This window comes from Diabrotica virgifera, chromosome 10 (genome assembly GCF_917563875.1).
Source record: "Diabrotica virgifera virgifera chromosome 10, PGI_DIABVI_V3a".
NCBI classification, from domain to species: Eukaryota; Metazoa; Arthropoda; class Insecta; order Coleoptera; family Chrysomelidae; genus Diabrotica; species Diabrotica virgifera.
The window spans coordinates 50,861,470-50,882,481 of record NC_065452.1 but is presented as its reverse complement, the minus strand read 5'-3'; the positions used below and the strand labels follow the sequence as shown (position 1 = coordinate 50,882,481).

At 32.1% G+C, this 21,012-nt stretch overlaps 2 protein-coding genes across 2 annotated transcripts in view; both read left to right on the top strand.

Moving 5' to 3' along the window:
• The window catches only part of LOC114334548 (kinesin-like protein KIF21A), a 391,021-nt gene that overhangs the window by 262,598 nt on the left and 107,411 nt on the right, over positions 1 to 21,012 (top strand). The window lies entirely within an intron of this gene.
• On the top strand, positions 509 to 3,044 carry LOC114344185 (uncharacterized). The gene is made up of 5 exons (XM_050641340.1): positions 509 to 849; positions 908 to 1,076; positions 1,133 to 1,195; positions 1,618 to 1,756; positions 2,633 to 3,044. The coding sequence occupies exons 2-5, from the start codon at positions 945 to 947 to the stop codon at positions 2,683 to 2,685; spliced, it is 387 nt and encodes a 128-aa protein (XP_050497297.1). The 5' UTR covers positions 509 to 849; positions 908 to 944; the 3' UTR covers positions 2,686 to 3,044.

Here is a 21,012-nt window from a genome sequence, read left to right as displayed (position 1 = left end):
TTTAAAGTCTTTAACTGAAGAGGTTGAGGAGTGGGGAGCTGTTTGTCTCGAGTTGGTCATTCAGAATTATATCTGTATTTTTCAATTTATTAATTTCCATAGATTCTAATAAAGATTTCCATAGAAATTAATAAATTAAAACATACAGATATAATTCTGAATGACCAACTCGAGACAAACAGCTCCCCACTCCTCAACCTCTTTAGTTAAAGACTTAAGGCCGATGCCACATTATGCGTTTTGAACGGATGCGGTGAAAACGCATCCGTTTCCAACGCAACCGGACCGACCTGTCACACTATGCGTTTAGTCTGGTGCAGGTAGTAAGCGCGTACCGATGACTCAAAACGCATCCGCTTCCAACGCAACCGGACCGATCTGTCACACTATGCGTTTTCACCGGATGCGTCGGAAACGCATCCGGTCAAAACGCATAATGTGGCATCGGCCTTAAAAAGGCAAACCCATAGTAATATAAATACTTAACGTTCTCGAAAACTGACAGCCGGTTTCCGAAACGTTATTCAAATCTTCGATCATCTAATCGAGCTGTTAGATTTGATCAACTGTTAACCAGTGACGAGTTTCTCAAACGTCGATCATCTTAAAATTATATGATCGTAGAAAATCGATTATCTGACATACGATTTGGTATCGATACTGTCACAATCGGCTGTCATCCTTCAAAATTTCATTTTATAACCAAAAAATTTCAATCCATAGTAAATAACTACATAATTTATATAATTAAAAAATATATTAAAAATGAGCAATACAAACGGAAATCCTCCACGCAAAAATTATACTGAGAGAGAGAGAGAAATGTTTGCTGTTGGAAATAATTGGAAAGTAAGTACGAAATTTTCTAACTTACAGAACAAATTTCTAATTGTATTTTTGTTTTCAGATACAAGCATATTAAATTGAAAACAAATAATGTACCAATGCTATGTCCACCAACCAAAACAATGAAACCTGGGAAAAATAGCGCTGAATTTCCCAGAACTCCCAAGCAGCTGAACACTGCATATATAAACGTAAAAAGGGTCACTAGCCAAAAAGTAGCAGAGGAAAATGTAAGTGTATAAAACTTTCGGTTGATTTAGAGCTATATGGATTAATTACATTGCAGATTCAAAAATATAATGAGCAGAAGGTTTTGGACCAGTTGAAGAGAGACCAAACTGCGGACAAAGTAGGTATACTTAAATTTAAAGCTCTTAACACCAGGTCAGTCGAATTACACTATTTCTGAGTGAAATATTTTTATAAAAATATAATCCAATGAAACTAATTTTATGATGGGAACTAACCTAGTGTTGAGACAATAGAAGTTTAGTATTTGAGGGTGTTAACGCCAAAGAGGTGTAAGTCATATTTGTGAAATGATGGAAGTCTTGCTTTATAACTTTGATAAATAGACATTTTTTCATCAGGAAAAGTGGTGTAAGTATTTACAGTAAAAACTTACACACCACTTTTTCTCTGAAGAGGTCTGTCTATATAATATCAAGATTATAAAATAGGGCTTACATCATTTCAAGAATATGACTTACACCACTTTGATTTTAACCCTTTCATTTCTTAATCAGTAATGAACTAATGAATTGTTTTCAGAAAGACATGCTTGCAACAGGTGGTGGCACATTTAGGCCTCGTCTCACAGATGTAGGGGCACAAATGTTGAGTTTGATTGGCAATCAAATCCAACCTTTACCCAACAGTTGTGACAGTGCATCTGGTTTCTTCACATCTGGTGAGTCCTTATTTTATTAATTTATTTAAATAAAGGTAACTAATTTTAAATTTATTTATATATATAAAGCTTGATCAATATTTCCAATATTATCTGAACAATAACCTGTATATGGTCTTGATCTGGACAAAACTTCTGAATTAGAACATTTTTTTGTTCAGCACGTTATCCACAAATGTAGTAGAGTGACCATTAGTTTAACTATTTAAAACTATTATCTGATAATGCTAGGTTTATGTATTCTATGGATGTAGCAATAGAAAGAAGCCACCTTCTGTTAAAAAGGATGATTAGAAGAGGGAGGTATGGTATAGTTGGTCTAGTCGGTTTTCTAAAGATTAACTTAAGTTTATCCATTGTTTCCGTAAGTATGTACATCCGGATGTAAGTTTTTGAGTGAATCTAGAATGTTTTTGGCATCTGAAAGATTTCCATCTAAATTGGATATTGTATCCTACAGTTCTAAGTCAATTTAAGATTTTTTGAAAGGTATTATTGTTTAAAGTTTGATTGTTAAAGATATTATTTCTATGTTGATCAATAATAAATCTGAGAACAAGGGTGATAAGCGGTTCCCCATAGCCAGACCTTGTGCCTATCTATAGACATCATTAAACAAAAAAAAGATCTTTTGTAAACCAAATTTAAGCAAACTCAAAATATGAGAATTAATATCAATAAATATTGTTAATATGAATTAATTATTATAATTATTTATTCCAATTCTAAATTAAGGTAGATTATTCACTTAGCTATTAAGATAGCTAAAGTATATAAATAAAAGTAACTACCTACTTAATTCGAGAAAGATTTTTTTTATAAAGAAAAAACTATCTGGTACATCTAAAACAATTAAATTTTTTTTTATTTTTATAGTTGCACAAGACAGTCAAGTGGAAGTAGATTACCTACAATTGGAAGACACATAGCAGACATCCAATGTACCCTCTACTTCCACTGTGCTGCTCAGTACACCCACGACAACTGCTGTCCTGCCCAAGAAGACAGCCAAGATGTCTCAGGCTCGTTCAAAAAATAAAAAAGTAAAAGATGTAGGGAGCGAAACCCTTAATGTATCTTTTACAAAAAAAATTGAAACAGCAAGACTAGAAAAAAGAAGTAAGATAGTATTTTTCAACAAGAAAAAAAGAAATTTTAGAAGTAGAGCTTCAAATAAAAAAATTCGATGTCAATAAATTATTCGGTAATAGTGGTTAGGTATGTACCTAATAAAGTAATTTTAAATAAAAATTGTAATTTCTTTAAATAATAAAATTAATAAAAAATGTGTTTTTCAAAGTTTATTTACCCACCTGTTAGAATGAGTTATTACCTACTAGCTTCATCCTCTGCTTCTTTGTCTTAATGCATTCCACAATTCTTCATTTGTTATGGTGTTGGGCCAATACATCTTCAGAATATTTTGTGGGAATCTATTTACAAAAACTCTTCCTTGCATTTCCTTCTGATATTGTTCATGTCTCACTCCCATATCGTAGTATCCCTCACATATAGTAGTATTGATTTGATGATACTATTAAATGTGTTTTGGCTAATTTATGTTGAGATATGATATGAGAGGATTTCAAAGGCCTGTTGTCTGTTGTTCTTTTTCCTATTCTATGTTTAATGTTTGCCTGGACTCCAACTTTTGCACTATTATACTATCAAGATAGCAGAATTCTTTAACCTGTTTTATTTCTTCTTGATTGATGTATAGTTTACCATGCTCACTTATTCCTATTCTCATCTCTACTATCTTATTAGTGATGATTTTAAGACCAACCTCATCTGCCTTTCCCTCCAGCTTCCTTATCACGTTCTTCATGTCATCTATTGTATGTGATATCAAGCAGATATCATATTGCATATCCCAATGTTGGATTTAATTGGCAACCAAATCTAATCTTTATACAACAGTTGCGGATGGTGCATCTGCTTACTTGCCATGTAGTGAGTCCTTATTTTATTTAATTATTTAACAAAAGGTAAGTAGTAATTCTAAATTAAATATTTAAAATTAAACATTATTTTTTTATTTTCACACTAACACAATATGTTGAAGTAGAGCTGAACTAATGCTCCTCTGTAGCACCATCTACATGTGTGGCCCAACATACAGTGAGCATGTAAAGGTTGGAATAAATTAATTTTCTCGAGAATGGACGATTTTGGAAAAAAATCCAGAAAGAGGTTAATTTTTATTTTTAAATTACGACTTTTTGGCATTATTATCATACTAGTGACGTCACCCATCTGAGCATGATTACGTCATCAATGATTTTTTTAAATTAGAATATTGGTCGTGTGGTGGCTCATTTGAAAGGTAATTGAATTTTCTAATCAGTAATATAAACATTAACATAATTACTTATACAGGCTGCCCAAAAAAAATTTTTTTGATTAAATTTATTGACATAAAAAGAAGAATATAATATGTCATTTATTTAATTCAAAATACATTTTACTGCTCTTAGAAAACAGAAAGAAATGTTTATTTGAAAAATATTCTTTGCTTTTCGCTTAAATTAAATGTTCAAAGTGTCAAGAGGCAGGTGGGTGGCTGCTTTAATATTGAATTTAAGCAAAAAACAATATTTATTTGTCAAATAAACATTTTTTCCTGTATTCTGATAGCAGTAAAATGTATTTTGAATTAAATAAATTACAGACATTCTTCTTTTTATGTTAATAAATTTAATTAAAATTTTTTTTGGACAGCCTCTATAAATAATTATGTTATTGTTTATATTACTGAATAGAGAATTAACTTACCTTTCAGATGAGCTATCACAAGGCCCCTATTCTCGTTTAAAAAAGTCATGGATAACGTCATGACGCCCAGATGGGTGACGTCACTAGTATGACATATAGGCCAAAAAGTCGTAACTTAAAAATAAAAATTGACCTGTTTCGGGATTTATTTCCAAAATTGCCCATTCATGAAAAAATGAATTTATTCCAACCTTTACGTGCTCACTGTATAATTACACTATATATTTAATTTTAAAAATTAAATTATAATTAAATAACTAATAATTTTATTTATTTATTTATTTATTAAGCGCAACAGGCCTTGTAGGCCTAGGGCTAAAATGTTTACATTTCTGATTACATAAATAATATAGTAAATAACTTAATATAACTTATAAATTTTATTTAAATACACTTCAGTCTTTTTACACACTCCTTCACCACCTCTCTCCATCTCCTTCTGTCCAATGCTAGTTCTTTCCATCTCTCAATGTTACTTTTCTTCAAGTCTTCATATACACTGTCCTTCCACCTTTTCCTTGGCCTGCCTTTCCTCCTCTTTTGTATTGGTCTTCGTGAAAGTACCATTTTTGGCATTCGTTTACTTCCCATTCTCTCTATGTGCCCCAAGTATCGTATTCTCTGTGCTTTGATCGTCGTCGTAATCGTTGGCTCTTGATATAGTTCTTCCAATTCTTTATTGGTTCTTCTCACTAATAATTTTAAGTAAACACTAAAATACCCTTTATTTAATAACTATTTAACCTATATAATAACTAAAAAACTCTATTTAATAACTCTAAACAACTATTTATAAACATTAACAGCCCTTTAATCAACCAATAACCTCAAATTAGGTGACAGTTCCTTTTGGTCGCCGTGTGACATGCGAAATTGGTTAATCAGCGTTTCGGAAACTCAAAACACTTATGATCGGCTGTTAACTAACGATTAATCGTTTGTTAAATCATATGATCGACTGTTATTGAACTCCCGTTTAACTGGTGTTATTGAAACTCAAAATGCATTTGATCAACGATTAACCATCGATTACATAATTTTTGAGATGATCGTCCTTTCGGAAACCGGCTGTGAGTGGGATAAGCCGAACTGAACCGACTACAAGCACAACCAGATTGTGGATCTTTCGATGTACTTATACTATACACGGTATATTAGGTACGAATGAATTATTATAAGTACATATTTTAGAAGTTTAAAACTTCTAAAAATCTTATAAGTTTTAAAAGTATTTAAAACATTGTTTATTTTAAATCACTGTTCATTATCACCTAATATTTTATTCTGAAGCTATTTCTTTGTGGCATTTATGTAATTTATTATTCTAAATGGGAAATAAGCCACAATTTAACTTAAACAATGATTGTATTAACGTTTCCACTTCCACTTCGGACATTTACAGTAGTTTTTAATAACTGTTTTCAGAAAATGTTTAAGTGTTTAAAAAATGTTGTTTGTTGTGGTTGTGTTTTTTTTGTAAAATTTATAACCTATAAATTATTTTTCTTTATTTATTTGTTACATTTACATACAAAAGTAATTTTTTAAGTTTTTCAAAAGTAGTGGTTGTGTTTTTTTTTGTAAAATTTAATTATTTGTGTTTCTTTATTTGCTACATAGCCCGATCAAAGAACAATCTGACCCAAAAAAAAACTAGAGGAAGGATGAAAGATTACTTAAAAAATTTTTTTATTAACGTTTCCACATCAGACGTTTACATACAACAAAAGTAGTTTTTAAGTGTATCAAAAATTGTGGTTGTATTTTTTTTGTAAAATTATTACTAATAAATTATTTGTCTTTCTTTATTTGCTACATAGCCCGATCAAAGAAAAATCTGACGCAAAAAAAATAAAGGAAGGATGAAAATTTGGGAATAGGTAGTTGAAATTGTCTTTTATTATATAAGAAAAAGTTTACAGTTCTACATTCCCTCCATTTTACAAAAGTGGAGGGGAATACCCCCTTCTCGGGGGTGAAAAATATACATTCAAAATAAGTCCGGTATTGGATAAAATGATTTATTCTAAGCCACTTTTGTTCTATAGTTTTTTTTACTAATAATAATAATAATAATAATAATATTTATTCATCCTTTAAGACATACAATGTATAGGACATGTCATTAGTTTTACAAACAAACGAACAATAAAATTAACACATTTATAAATTTTATAAACATTTGAAGGTAGATAGAATTAATAACATTTAGGTAATATTTCTGTCCGAAACAAACTCTTCCACAGTATAATAACATTTGGTAAGCAATAAGCTTTTAATGGATTTCTTAAAGAAATATTTATTCATTGTTCTATATTTTTTTGTTAAAACGTTAAACAATCTAATGCTCATATACTTTACTGACATTTCAAATTTACTCGATCTATGACCAGGTACACTCAGCAAGTCGCCACCTCGCGTCGAATAATTGTGGAAACTATGAGAATTTCTGTCATACGTATGAATATTATCAACAGCATATAGTAACATTCTGAAGATATAAATACATGGAAAACTTAAAATATTATTCTTAATAAATATGTGCTTACAGCTCTCAAGAGGTCTAATTCCAAACATTTTTCGTATTATACGTTTTTGTGTTATATAATAGATAAGTCAATAGATAGGTACTTTTCGAGTTATTTGCGAGTGAATATGTTCATTTTTAACAAAAAAAAAAACATATTTTTGGACGGTGTTTCGCAAATAACTCAAAAAGTAAGTATTCTATTGAAAAAAATATTCTTAGCAAAAATATAAGTAGCTTATAAATATAAAAGTGGAAAAAATGGTGTATGTAATAAAATATGTAAAACCTTTAACAAGATCAGCGAAGAACATGCAATAGAAAAGAAAGAGAAGAGAAAGATTTGGATGAATGACACTATACTGCAACTTATCGAAGAAAGAAGAAAATCAAAGAACAACAAAATAATGTACAACAAGATTTAGAGACATATAAGAACTGAAATACGAAAGGTAAAAAAAAAGAATGTGTGTGTACTTTGTACGCACGTAAGAAGATATTCTTCTATTATATAGGTAATTTAAACGAAGTAAATATACTTAACAGGTTATTTGTATTTTATTTAAAAATTAAACTAACTTTCTTATCTACCACTTTCAAAAAATTTTTAATAAAACAACCAAAAATAAAAAAAATATGAATCGTCCAGGATTCGAACCCGCGTCCTTCCAATCTCGGAGCTAACGCCCTACCAACTACTCCAGCGAGGTCCTTGTAATTGACATGTAAGTTTCGGATATAATTACACAACATGGCGACAAAGTGTAAAAATGTTATGCCTATATATTTTATTATTTTACTACAGAGAAACACAAATCCAAAAACACAAGAATTATAATAAATAATACATTTACTAAAAACACTAATATATTCTTTTAATAACTTATTTGCACGGTTACAGATACATACATACCTATCTTGAAAGATTAGCAATGAACTACATGCTGCCTGTGTGCGCAGGCGCGCAGATTTATGTACAATTTTACCCTCAATCGAATCGCCGCTAAAGAAAAATATCTTCAAAAATGGTTAAAATCATATGATAGTGATTCTTAGAAAAAGATTTGTTAGAACAAAGACATAATAGGTAACATGCTTAAAAAGGTGAAACAAGCAGCTAGTTTTCCGAAATCCAACACAGCTAGCAGACTGCGAGAACAACAGGAGAATATTATCACAGACAAAAATTAAGAAATCTGCATATCGACAAAATACATACCAGATACCAGAACTCTTTGATGATATGTACTAGATTCGATCCGAAGTCAATATAGGTAGGTACTTTTCGAGTTATTCGAAGTAGAATATGTTCATTTTTAACCAAAAAAACATATACAATCTACAATCGTTGTTTAAGTTAAATTGTGGCTTATTTCCCATTTAGAATAATAAATTACATAAATGCCACAAAGAAATAGCTTCAGAATAATATATTAGGTCATAATGAACAATGATTTAAAATAAACAATGTTTTAAATACTTTTAAACTTATTAAGATTTTTAGAAGTTTTAAACTTCTAAAATTCTTATAATAATCCATTCGTACCTATTAGTATACCGCGTATACATCGAAAGATCGACAATCTGGTTGTGCTTTAGTCGGTTCAGTTCGGCTTGTCCCACTCCGTTTTCGGGAACGTTAAGTAATATAAATCACTTGAGAAAGGCACTCTGCCGAAACAGCTGTAGTCACATAGTTGTAATAAATTTTGTGGAAGTATAGAAAACAAACGTTTTCAGGGTTTTATTGTTAGATAAAATGAACTTCCATCAAGTAACGGTCGAATCCATCAATTATTTTTATCGAAATTGACCCTATTTTTAAAAATAGAGATATTTTTTCTATACACAAGCAGCATATCAAATCAATGTTTTAAATATTCAATAACACATCTCAAAAGACCATTTAACTGTTATCTTAGTATATCTTTTAATGGTATTCGTCTTCAAAATCACCACTTCCTCCGTCCATTGTATTTCACTTTGCTCAATGTCGCTTATGAATAATTTTTGATTGCCTGCACCAGACGCCACATAGATATCTCGTAGGTCTCCTTATTTGTATATATCCTTCAGCAAAATTGATTCATTGCAATAGATATTATTCTGCGCCATAATTATGAAATTCTCAATGTCTCGATCACATTTCTTAATATTCAGTACATAATATGACAACACGATATAATATATAAGCGAGATCTTTCAGATGAGTCACTAACAATACTTCTTTAAATGATGGATTTGTATGTTACTTGATTGAAGCTCATTTTATCTAACAATAAAACACTGAAAACTTACATTAAATAAATAACAACAATACAATAATAATAACATTATAATAACATTATAATACAATATAAATATACATTAAAACTTTTTCTTAAAATTATACATCGTAGAATATACAAGCTATGCGAAGAGGGAATACAAGACACACAGTTTGGATTCATGAAAGGCGTAGGTACAAGAGATGCACTGTTTAGTCTACAGGTTTTATTTCAAAGATGCAGAGATATGACTTACGATATTTACACCTGCTTTGTGGACTACCAAAAAGCATTTGATACAGTTCAACACCGAAAAATTATGGATGTTCTAACAAAAGCCCAAATGGATGATAAAGACCGACGTATACTGGAACATTTATACTGGAGACATTTATACTGGAACCAATCAGCCACAATAAGAACGAATCTTGGAGGTGAACCAACGGAAGCGATCCAGATTCTACGAGGCGTTAGATAAGGTTGTATACTTTCACCTATATTATTTAACCTATATTCAGAGGAAATATTTAGTGAAGCCTTGGAAAATTGCGAACATGGAATACTTCTAAATGGAGAACGTCTAAACAACATCCGCTATGCAGACGACACCGTTATTTTTGCAGACAGTTTGAACAGTTTACAGCAACTAATAAACAAAGTAAATGAAGTAGATAAGTGAAAGATTTGGATTTCAAGTAAATATCTATCTATCTATCTAATTAGCCTTCTTCGGTCCATCTTTGGACATAGGCCTCCCCAATCCTTTTCCATTCTTCTCTGTCTGTCCCTACAGTTATCCACCTAGAGCCCACGTGCTTCTTGACATCATCTGGCCATCTCATTTGTGGTCTTCCTCTGCTTCGTTTATATTCCCACGTCTCCAATTTATGAGAATTTTGTTCCATCGGTCTTCCTTTTGTCTTATAGTGTCTCCGGCAAATCTCCATTTCAACTTTGCAACTTCTTGTCTAACATCCCTAACTTTGGTTTTCTCTCTTATCCACTCGTTTCTCTTTTTATCCAATAGTCTTATGTGAAACATTTGCCTTTCCATTGCTCTTTGCGTCTTTATGATCTTGTCCATGTTTGCTTTTGTAAACGTCCACATTTGGGAACCGTAAGTGAGAACAGGAAGTACGCATTTATTGTATACCTTGGTCTTAAGATGTTGTGGATATCTTTTGTTTTTAAGGATGTAGCTTAGTTTTCCAAATGCCCCCCATGCCAGTCTAACTCGTCTTTTGATCTCTGCTGTTTGGTTTTCCTTGTTAAGTTTTATAATTTGACCCAGATATATATAATCGTGAACTTGTTCTATTTCATCTTGTCCGATCGTCATTGTGATGTCCTCATCTGTATTTGTTATAATTTTGGTCTTGCTGTAATTCATATTAAGGCCTATCTTTCCGGCTTCTATGTCCAGTTCTTTCATCATTTCAAACAATTCTTCTTTTTTATCGGTTATCAATACGATGTCATCGGCGTACCTTAGGTGGTTCAAGCGTTGTTCACAAATTTTTATACCTTTTTATTCCCATTCTAATCTTTTAAAGATATCTTCCAGAACCTGATTGAAAAGTTTCGGTGATATTGTGTCACTCTGTCTTACGCCTCTATTTATTTGAATTGATTGTGTTCCTTCGTATACTTTAATTGTTGTTGTGACATCTTTATATAATTGGCTATTAGGTCTGTATATCTGTGGTCAATTTTGCTGTTAATCAAAGAACTTTTCACTGCCCAATGTTCGACACTGTCAAAAGCCTTTTAGAAATCTATGAACGCTACATATAGAGGGATGTTGTATTCATTTGCTCGTTCTATAAGGATTTTCATACTTAATAAATGATCACTTGTGCTAAATCCCTTTCTAAAACCAGCTTGTTCTTTCGATTGGTATCCGTCAAATTTTTCGTCAATCTATTGGTTAAAATTTTTATTAGGAGTTTATACATTACATTGAGGAGTGTTGTAGGACGATAGTTTTTTATATCTGCTTTGTCCCCTTTCTTGTGTAAGATAATGGTTACGGATTCCTTCCAGTTGTTTGGGATTCTTTTTTCTTTTAATATTTTGTTAAAAAGGGAATAGAGAGTATTAATTACCACTTTTCCACCATATTTCAGCATCTCTGTAGTTATTCCGTCTTTTCCAGGCGATTTGTTGTTTTTCATTTCTTTCAATGCCTTCTTTATTTCTGATTTGCTTATTTCTGGCTGTAATTCTGAATTGACATTTTTTATTTTCGACTTAAGTTGGGTTTTTATTTCTTCTGATGGTTCCTTTTTTGTTTTATACAGGGTGTCTGCTTAACTTAATATGGGAAACTTTTTTAATATCAATTTTACGAAAAAAAGTCGTTCTTTATAAAGTGCTCTGCATAGTCTAAAACCTAAGATGCAATCATCAGATATCAAATTTTGTCAACAGTATACGAGGTATATAAAAAAACATGAATTTCGCTCAAGAGCAAACTACCTTTATATTTCAAAATATCAAAAAATTTTATCATGAAAAGTTATTTGTAATTAAAAACCATATTCAAACATGCAAATATAAAGGTATTTTGCTCTTGAGCGAAATTCATATTTTTTGACATACTTCGTATACTGTTGACAAAATTTGATATCTGAAGATTGTATCTTAGGTTTTAGACTATGCAGAGCATTTTATAAAGAATGACTTTTTTTCGTAAAATTGATATTAGAAAAGTTTCCCATATGGTTCCAAGTTACGCAGACACCCTGTATAACTCTGAGTAGACATGTTGGATTATATTTATGACGTCGTCTTTAATGTTTGTTTCTACTCCGTTTACGTCTTTTATTTTGTTTATTTCAAATCTGCTGAGTTTCGGTCTTAACCATTTCATATTCTTTTTGTTCTGTATTACTTCTTCTATTTTTATTTCTTGTTCTTTTCTCTTAGTTTCTTTTATTATTTTGCTTATTGTTTTATTGATTTCTACATATTCTATAGATTTCCTTTTGCCTTCTTCGATCAGCTTTCTTCTTTTATCCATAAGCTTCTTTGTTTCTTCTGATACATAGTTGTCCTTTTTAACATCCTTTTTTGCTATTTCTTTTCCTGATGTAACCATCGTTGCTGTAAGTATGTTGTTTATTTCGTCTATATCTTTATCATCACTGTCTAATTTTTCGCTGAGTTGTTCTTTGAACAGGTCTTTGTATTTCTCTTTATTTTGCCCTAGTTCGTTTCTATCTACTAGATCCGAGTTTCTTATTATTTTTCTTTTCATCTCATAGTTACCGTCGATACTTATTTTTGCTCTGACCATCCTGTGATCGCTACCTGTTGTGAATTTGTTAAGAACTGTTACATCTTTAATGATATATCGTTCCGTGGACAGTATGTAGTCGATCTCATTTTTTGTGGACCCATTAGGGCTGATCCATGTCCATTTTCTTTGGGGCTTTTTTTTGTAGAAGGAGTTCATTGCGTATAGACGCTTTTCTTCTAGGTAGTTCATCAAAGTAGCACCTCTATCATTTCTCTGGCCGTATCCAAAATCTCCTATTTTAGTTTCTTCTTTGTTTAGTTTCTTACCCAGTTTAGCATTAAAATCTCCTATTACTAGTGTGAGACGATTTTTATGTTCTTCCATAGCCTTTGAAATATCTTCATAAAATAGTTCGATGTCTTCGTTATCATAAGCTGTCGTGGGGGCATATACCTGGATAATTTTAATTGATGTTCTTCTTATTTTGAGTATGACATAGGCGACACGATCTGATATACCTTTGATAATTTGAACATGCTTATTTATGGTTTTATTTATTATGAATCCTACTTCAAAATTACTATTCTTTTCATTTCCTTTATAATACAGTAGATTCCCGGAGTTTAGCTGTATTCGGTTTTCTTCTTTCCGTCGAGTTTCCGATAGGCCTATGATATCCCATTTTATATTTTTTAGTTCTTCCTTCAGTTCATGTACTTTTTCATCCGTGGACATTTATTTAATATTGTATGTCCCTATTGACAGATTGATAGATTTTCTTGGTTTCTGTTGTGTTCGTCTTAGTGGAATCAAAAACTAAATTTATGATCATCAGCAAAAATAAAATTAGAGACGCCCAACTACTTATCAATAATACACCAGTGGACCGAGTAAATCAGTATAACTATCTTCTAACAATAGTAAACGAACAATGGGATCACTCGCAAGAAATAAAATGTAGAATAGAGAAGGCTAGGGGTGCATTCAATAACAGGTCCAAACTCTTTAAAAGCCACAACCTTAATCTGGAGATAAAAATAAGGCTCCTACGATGTTATATCTTCTCAATATTGTATTACGGAGTTGAATTCTGGACACTCACTGAAGCAATGGAGAAAAAACTTGAAGCCTTCGAGATGTGGCTATACAGGCGAACCCTAAGGATATCATGGACGGACAAGATAAACAACGAGACCGTATTACGAAGAGTGGACACAGAAAGAGAGGTGATGTATACCATTAAAAAGGAGAAAGTTAGAATATCTCGGACACATAATGAGAAACAACACTAAATACAGATTACTGAAGGTAATCCTTCAAGGTAAAGTATGTATTCGGAAAGCGATAAATTGGGAGAAGAAGAATATCATGGTTAAAGAACCTGAGGAAATGGTTCTCCTCAACAACAACTAACCTATTTAAAGCATCAGTTAATAAAATAATTATAGCCATAATGATCGCCAATATTCGAAACGAATAGGCACTAAAAGAAGAAAGAAGAAGACAGTTGTTTCGACAGAGTACCTTTCTCAGGTGATGTATTTTTACTGCACATCTATACTTTCTAGTCTTTGAATGAATAAATTTGAGGTGGGGATAGCTGTTTGTCTCAAATTGGTAATTCAGAGTTATATCTGTATTTTTAAACGCTTTTCTTTAGTTCAATAGTTTGCGTCAAATTTTTAGACGTTAATTTGACTGCCTTTTCTTTAATGCAAATGAATGAAAATTTGCAGACATATGCATTCGCGGGAACAATACACGAATAGTCAATAAAAAAATGATTTTATGTTTATTAATTGTTTAAATAAAGAAAAACGATTTTAATGGAAAATGCTTAAATTCTCTTGTTTTTTACAATGAAGAAACTTGAAACTTTTACAGATTGTAGCTAATTATATGAACTATACATAATTTCACTTTTACGTTAATTGTTTACGTTATGCTTCATAAATAAACAATAAAGTTTCAAATTTTTTGCCGATTCCGACTACTTTTCATGTTTATACATTATTATGTTTTATATATATAATTTATTAAACATGGAGATATATTTTAATGTTTGAAAAGTGTAAGGCTAAAGAGTAAAAATTTTTTTTTTTGCTTTTTTGCTTTTTTGTTGATTTTTTTATAATATTTTTAATTTTAGTCAATCGTAACTAAAGAAAAGCGTTTCTGAAAAATCTTTTTCATATTTTTTTTATTTAATTTATTAATTTTCATAAGGTCTAATAAAGATAGCTTAAGGTTTTTATTTTAAATATTGAGAATTTGAAATTGGTAATTCAAAGAATGAATATGATCTAGAGAAGGTGAAGTGGGTATGTAGAATCTGTTTTCTATTGTTGAAAGTCCCTTTGTGTTCTGCTAAAAATTTGTTAAAGGTTCTACCAGTTTGACCAATGAAGTTTGTCACCACATCTAAGCTTGTATACACCACTATGTAAGTGCTTTTTCTTTTTACCCTTTTTGTCCCGTTCTGTTTTGTTTTTGAAAATTTTTGTTGATATTTTATTTGAAAGAATACTGGAAGAGCCTTTTGTCTATGTTAGCTCTCAGTCCTTGTACGAATTCTATTTTTGTCTCGTTTTTTTGTAGATGATTCTCAACGTTGAACTTTTTTCGTATAGATCTGTTTCGTATGGGTAGGTTGTAGCTAAGTTGTACCATAATCAGGTTATTTGTTTATTTGAATCTTCTAAATTCACTACCGTAAATCAAACACTTCTGTACAATCATTCCATTAAAATTGTGCAATGGCCCATCTAATGTGTCTAACAAAAACTGTAACCTGTAACTATGAAGCAACTACAGATGCTATCTCATACACCGCTTGAATGACCATCACTAATTTTTCTCACCTTAAACTAGTCGGTTTGTTTCGCTTCAAACAAAATATAGGTACTTCTAACTAACCTTGTCATACATTTGAGAAACCGTTCAAAAAGTGTTTGTGGTACCTATTTATTTTTCAATTACCACATAATTTAGGTTGAATCGGAATATTTTAGATAGTCTTACAATCGCAATAAGTATATCATAGGCGTACTGGTTACAGTGGAGTAGGCGAGATTTTACTCACAATTTTCTTAGTATGTTTTCTTGTGACTATTTATTTACCGTTTTAAACAATTTATACGAAGTACAACGAGGTGTCAGACAAGGTTGTCTGCTATCGCCGATACTGTTTAACGTAGGTGGTTGTTGCTACACTAACCACCTACCTAATAACATTAAACTCTTAAATGCAAAACACTTGCTCATCTAAATGGCATCAACTCTGTACTCTGAATGAGATTTACTTTTCCTCACTTCCCTCTAAAACTGTAGTGACTGTACTATTAAGCTTTTAGTTTTTTCTGCTGCTACCTCTTTTTGTGTTTCCATTGTTTTCGTTATCTGGTAAATGCATCACTCTTAATATGACGATTGTTAAAAACAAAGTATTAAATGCCTAGTTGCTTTTTTGATGCTCAATTTTTCCATAAAGCTTAAATCAAATCACAAAAAATAAATCCCGTAGTGAACTAAGAAAGTTGGAGCGTGAATGCCGATGTTGGATGTAGGATTAAAAATTTCCACTACACTGCTCATTTTCATAGTTGATTTTTTCGTGAACGGATTAACGGATTTCGCTATTTTTTTTTTATTATCTTAGATATTTCTTTAGTATTTACACAGTTGTGCAAAGATTTAATTAAATTTCTTTTTTGTACTTATACCGGATGGAAGAAAAGTAATGTTTTTCTTATGTTAAGTTTGTAGTCTTATGTTTTGTGAACATTTTGTTTTTTGAATCTCCCTGATATCTTGCTTTCTAAAGATAAAGAAAATAACAAAGAAAATAGGTGGTTTTATGCCTTAACATGTATTTTAACTGAAACAAAACTAAATTAACACTAAAAAATAACAGTTAACAAAACTTTAAAAACAGAAAGGCACATAACATAAACGATTGTCGATCAGGTAAGCGGTATGCACAGCACAACATAAGAGAGACGAGATTGTTTAATGGAGGCTATATGATGTTTTGGGGTGGAATTTCCCTGAAAGTAATACGGATTCGGGGTCTACCTGGAGGCTCTTTAAATATCGAGAGGTACATTACACATATTATTTTTCTTTGAACACTCTTTTTCTTCAGCACATGACTTAGCAAGACATGACCTCCTCACGTATTGCAGTCATCAGTTAAAACACTTTAAAAAGTAAACGTTAAAAAGTAAAACCGTCTAGTTTAATTGTTATTAAAGATATCAGAGAAATTAAAAAAATAAATGGTTCACAAAAGATCAGACTACAACATAGTATCGATGCATAACCACCATTTTACCTTTTCCTCCCTAAAGGGTGTCTCAAACTTTTGTTTCGGTTAAAACACATGTTAAACTACAAAGCCGTCTATTTTCTTTGTTTCTAAAGATATCAGGCACATTCAAAAATCAAAATGTTCACAAAACATAAGACTATAATACGATTCCGATGCATACTTATTATTGTACCTCGTCCTCCCTACAGGAACTTAACATAAGAAAAACATTTATTTTCCTCTACCCGGTATAAGTACAAAAAAGAAGTTTGAGTAAATCTTTGCACAACTGTGTTAATACTAAAGAAATGCCTAAAATAATAAACAAAATTAGCAAGATCCGTTCACGAAAAAATCAATTATGAAAATGAACATAAATTTTCTATATCCCTAACTTATGCCTCGCAGTATATTACGTATGGGATGTCTACAAGTTTCTTTACGCAAACATTCCTAGTTTGCAAATATTTAATAGAAAATAAACTTTCACAAAAATTACCCTTATTAAAATACAGTATTCTTCATTATCTACTTTTTGTTGGGACCAATCATTTTCTTTTCAGTAAATAAGTTTCTTATTAATCTGAAACTATTTTCTTTTGGCATCTTATGCAAAATTACTATTTGAGTTGGGAATAGGCCACTATATTAGTTATACATTAAATTTATTTGATGTTTCGACTTCCACTTCGGAACATTTTGATAACGATTTCAGAAGTAGAAGTCGAAACGTCAAATAAATTTAATTTCTAACTAACATTGGGATTTATTCCCAATTAAAATGGTAAATTTGCTACGAGACCGCACTGTAACTAGTATTTCCTCCGTGTATACAATTTGCTTACAACATCAGCTTCAAACAAAATCTCAATTGGTACATCACTGAGCAAATATCCCTAGGTTCGCAAATAAATAATAGAAAATAACTTTTAATGGCACGAAAAATTGCTACTATTAAAAATATACGATACACCCACACACAGCAAAGTAAATCCCAGCTCCAGTTTAGAACAAATTTTTATTTCTTTTTAAAATAGAATATAACTACCCTACATCTTAAAAAGTAAAAATTACAAGAGTCGTAAAAATTAATTAGTTCATATTATCAGCTCTATAGACAAATGCTAGAGAAACGAAACTTATGGAATGCTTAATTATGAAACTTCAACTCATGTACCCAATTTTTAAAAACACAAATCCTCCGAATTATATTTTGCATAGACTTTACTCGATACATTTTTGGCTGAGCAGTGTACACCACCGTGAAAACAGATGACTGAAAGGTAAAGACTGAAGTTGGAGGCTAGTAAGATAAAATGTTGGGGCGTGAATGGTGCGGAACATCCAACTAGTAAGACCACTAGTGGTCCCACTAGAGGAACCACAAATCGGATCATGAATGTTGCAGCCTTTTGCATTTTCTGTGGGAGCCAATAATTGTAAGGCTTCGTAAGCTCGGTCACTCAGATGTAGGTTGTTCGTCTTTCTTAAAATGAAGACTGAGAAATGAGTTTGTGTGGGACAAATAAAACATGAAGGCCTCGTGCAGTTGGATAGCTTGTTGAAGGTTTGGGCTGAAATGTTCGTAGGCTAACAAAGGAAGAATTTTTTTTTTTTGATAAAATTTGATTTTATTATTTATTCGAGGTGGATACCACGGTTATAGCAATCATACAACTTTCCAATACTAGTTTTATAATACAATTTGTCTTTAGCCCCAAAATAAACCTCAGTTTCGTCGATTATCTCTTCATTGGTGCTAAATTTCTTTCCAGCGAGCATTCTCTTAAGGTCAGCGAACAGGTGGTAGTCGTTGGGAGTTATATCTGGTGAGTACGGAGGCTGCCGAAGCAATTCGAAGCCCAATTCATGAAATTTTGCCATCATTTTCATTGATTTGTGACACGGTGCGTTGTCTTGATAAAATATCATTTTCTTTTCACTCAAATGGGGCCGTTTTTTCGCGATTTCGTCCTTCAAACGCTCCAATAACGCAATTTAAAAGTCACTGTTAATGGTTTTTCCCTTTTCAATATAGTCGATACACTCGAGAAAGGTACCTCTAGGAATAATTAAAACGATCGAAAACATCTACCAGAACAACACAATAAAAGTAAAAGTGGACGATGAATTAACTGCCCAAGTGAAGCCGGCAATGGGATAAGACAGGGGGATTCCCTGAGTCCTTTATTGTTCAACCTGATCATGGACGACATAATAAAAAAAGTAAGAACTAAAAAAGGATACCAAATGGGAGAAAAACAACTTAAAATAATCTGCTATGCGGACGATGCAATACTAATCTCTCAAAGTGAAGATGATTTACAACGTATGCTACACCAATTCAACATAATCGCCAGAAAATTTAACATGTTAATTTCCTCACAAAAGACAAAATGCAAGGTTATAACAGCAGATCCAATAAGATGTAAATTGGAGCTGGAAGGTCAGATAATAGAACAAGTGATGGAGTTTAAATACCTAGGCATCACACTATCTAGCTACGGAAGGCTCGAAACAGAAGTGGAAGATCAAGTGAATAGAGCAAACAGAGCCGCAGGTTGCCTGAATGACACAATATGGAGAAATAAAAATATCGGAAAAGAAATGAAAGGCAGAATTTACAAAATAGTCATCAGACCAATAATGACATACGCGGCAGAAAGACGACCCGACACAGAGAGGACAAAAATATTGCTCGAAACAGCGGAGATGAAAACCCTTCGAAAAATCGGTGGTAAGACTCTGTGGGACAGAGCTAGAAGTACAGATATACGACGGAGATGCAAGGTGTATAACATTAATAACTGGGTAAGAAACAGAAGAATAGAATGGAATGACCACATAAGCCGAATGACAACAAAATAGGATAGTCAGGACAGCGAGAGACGGTTCCTCAATAGGAAGACGATCAGTGGGAAGACCACGAAAACGATGGAACGACAACTTACTAAAGGCACATTGAAAAAACAGACAGAGTCATGTCTATACGAAAAGAAGAAGAAGAAGAATATAGTCGGTGAATATTATACCATGCTCATCCAAAAATATTGATGCCACAACCTTGCCAGCCGATTGTTGCATCTTTCCACGTTTTGGTTGGAGTCGGTTCATCACGTGTAGTCCACTCGGCAGACTGTCGATTGGACTCTGGTGTGAAAATGGAGCCATATTTCTTCTGTGCGTTCAGTGTGCCATGTTATGCGTATGAAATGATGGAACGTTCTCAGAATCATCAACTCGTCGTTGTTTTTGATCGATTGTGAGCTCTCGCGGCACCCACTTTGCACAGAGTTTTCGCATATCCAAATATTCATGTACAATATATCCAAAACGTTACTTTGATATCCTTATACTCTCAACTATCTCGAACAACTTCACTTTACGGTCATCCAAAATTATTTTGTGGACTTTTCTGATGTTTTCATCGGTAACAGCCCCTTTGTCGTGTCCACTACATGCATCGTTCTCAGTTCTCATTTCGCCTCGGTTAAACTTAGCAAATCATTTCTCAACGGTTGATTTTCCTGGTGCAGACAGAATAATGTTTATCAAGCCAAGCTTTGGCTTTAATTGTATTTTCGTATTTGTCGTAGGGTCACTAGGGTCATTATATGATTAACCAAAATAAATGGTGTACCGAACATAAACAGTGTCACATATCGACTTGTGCAAGGCATTTGTCCATCTAAGTTGTGTATAAAGCGTTGTTTGTCGATTTAGGACAGTGTATTATGTGATTACTTTATTTAAAACAATCTGCGTATGTGCTCAAGAAAAGTGACATATTTATCACTTATTTATCTTTCTTTTTGCAGTATTTTTGTTTAATGTTGTTACTTGTATTTAAAGTTACATCATTCAAAAGTACAGTAAAACCTCGATAGAACGGACCTCTATTTAACGGACTTCGGATATAACGGACAAAAATCCGATCAAATGTAAAAAAAATTGGAATGCAAAAAAATAGGAAAAATCAAATTCTGTAAGTAAAATCAGCAAGATGAACTCATCACGGTTTTGTGCTATCTCCGATGGATGGCATGGACTGCTACAATTGTTGGCAAATCTAGTAAACCTAGAGTTGTCAAAGATGTAAAGCATCATCTGCCCGTTTTGTACCTGCAGTGAGAAAAT

Excerpts from the sequence above, each read along its gene's own strand:
- LOC114344185 (XM_050641340.1), top strand. The coding sequence starts at position 945 with ATGCTATGTCCACCAACCAAAACAATGAAACCTGGGAAAAATAGCGCT. Across the intron at positions 1,077-1,132 it reads AAAAAGTAGCAGAGGAAAAT|ATTCAAAAATATAATGAGCA; the intron begins GTAAGTGTATAA and ends ATTACATTGCAG. Across the intron at positions 1,757-2,632 it reads ATCTGGTTTCTTCACATCTG|TTGCACAAGACAGTCAAGTG; the intron begins GTGAGTCCTTAT and ends TTATTTTTATAG.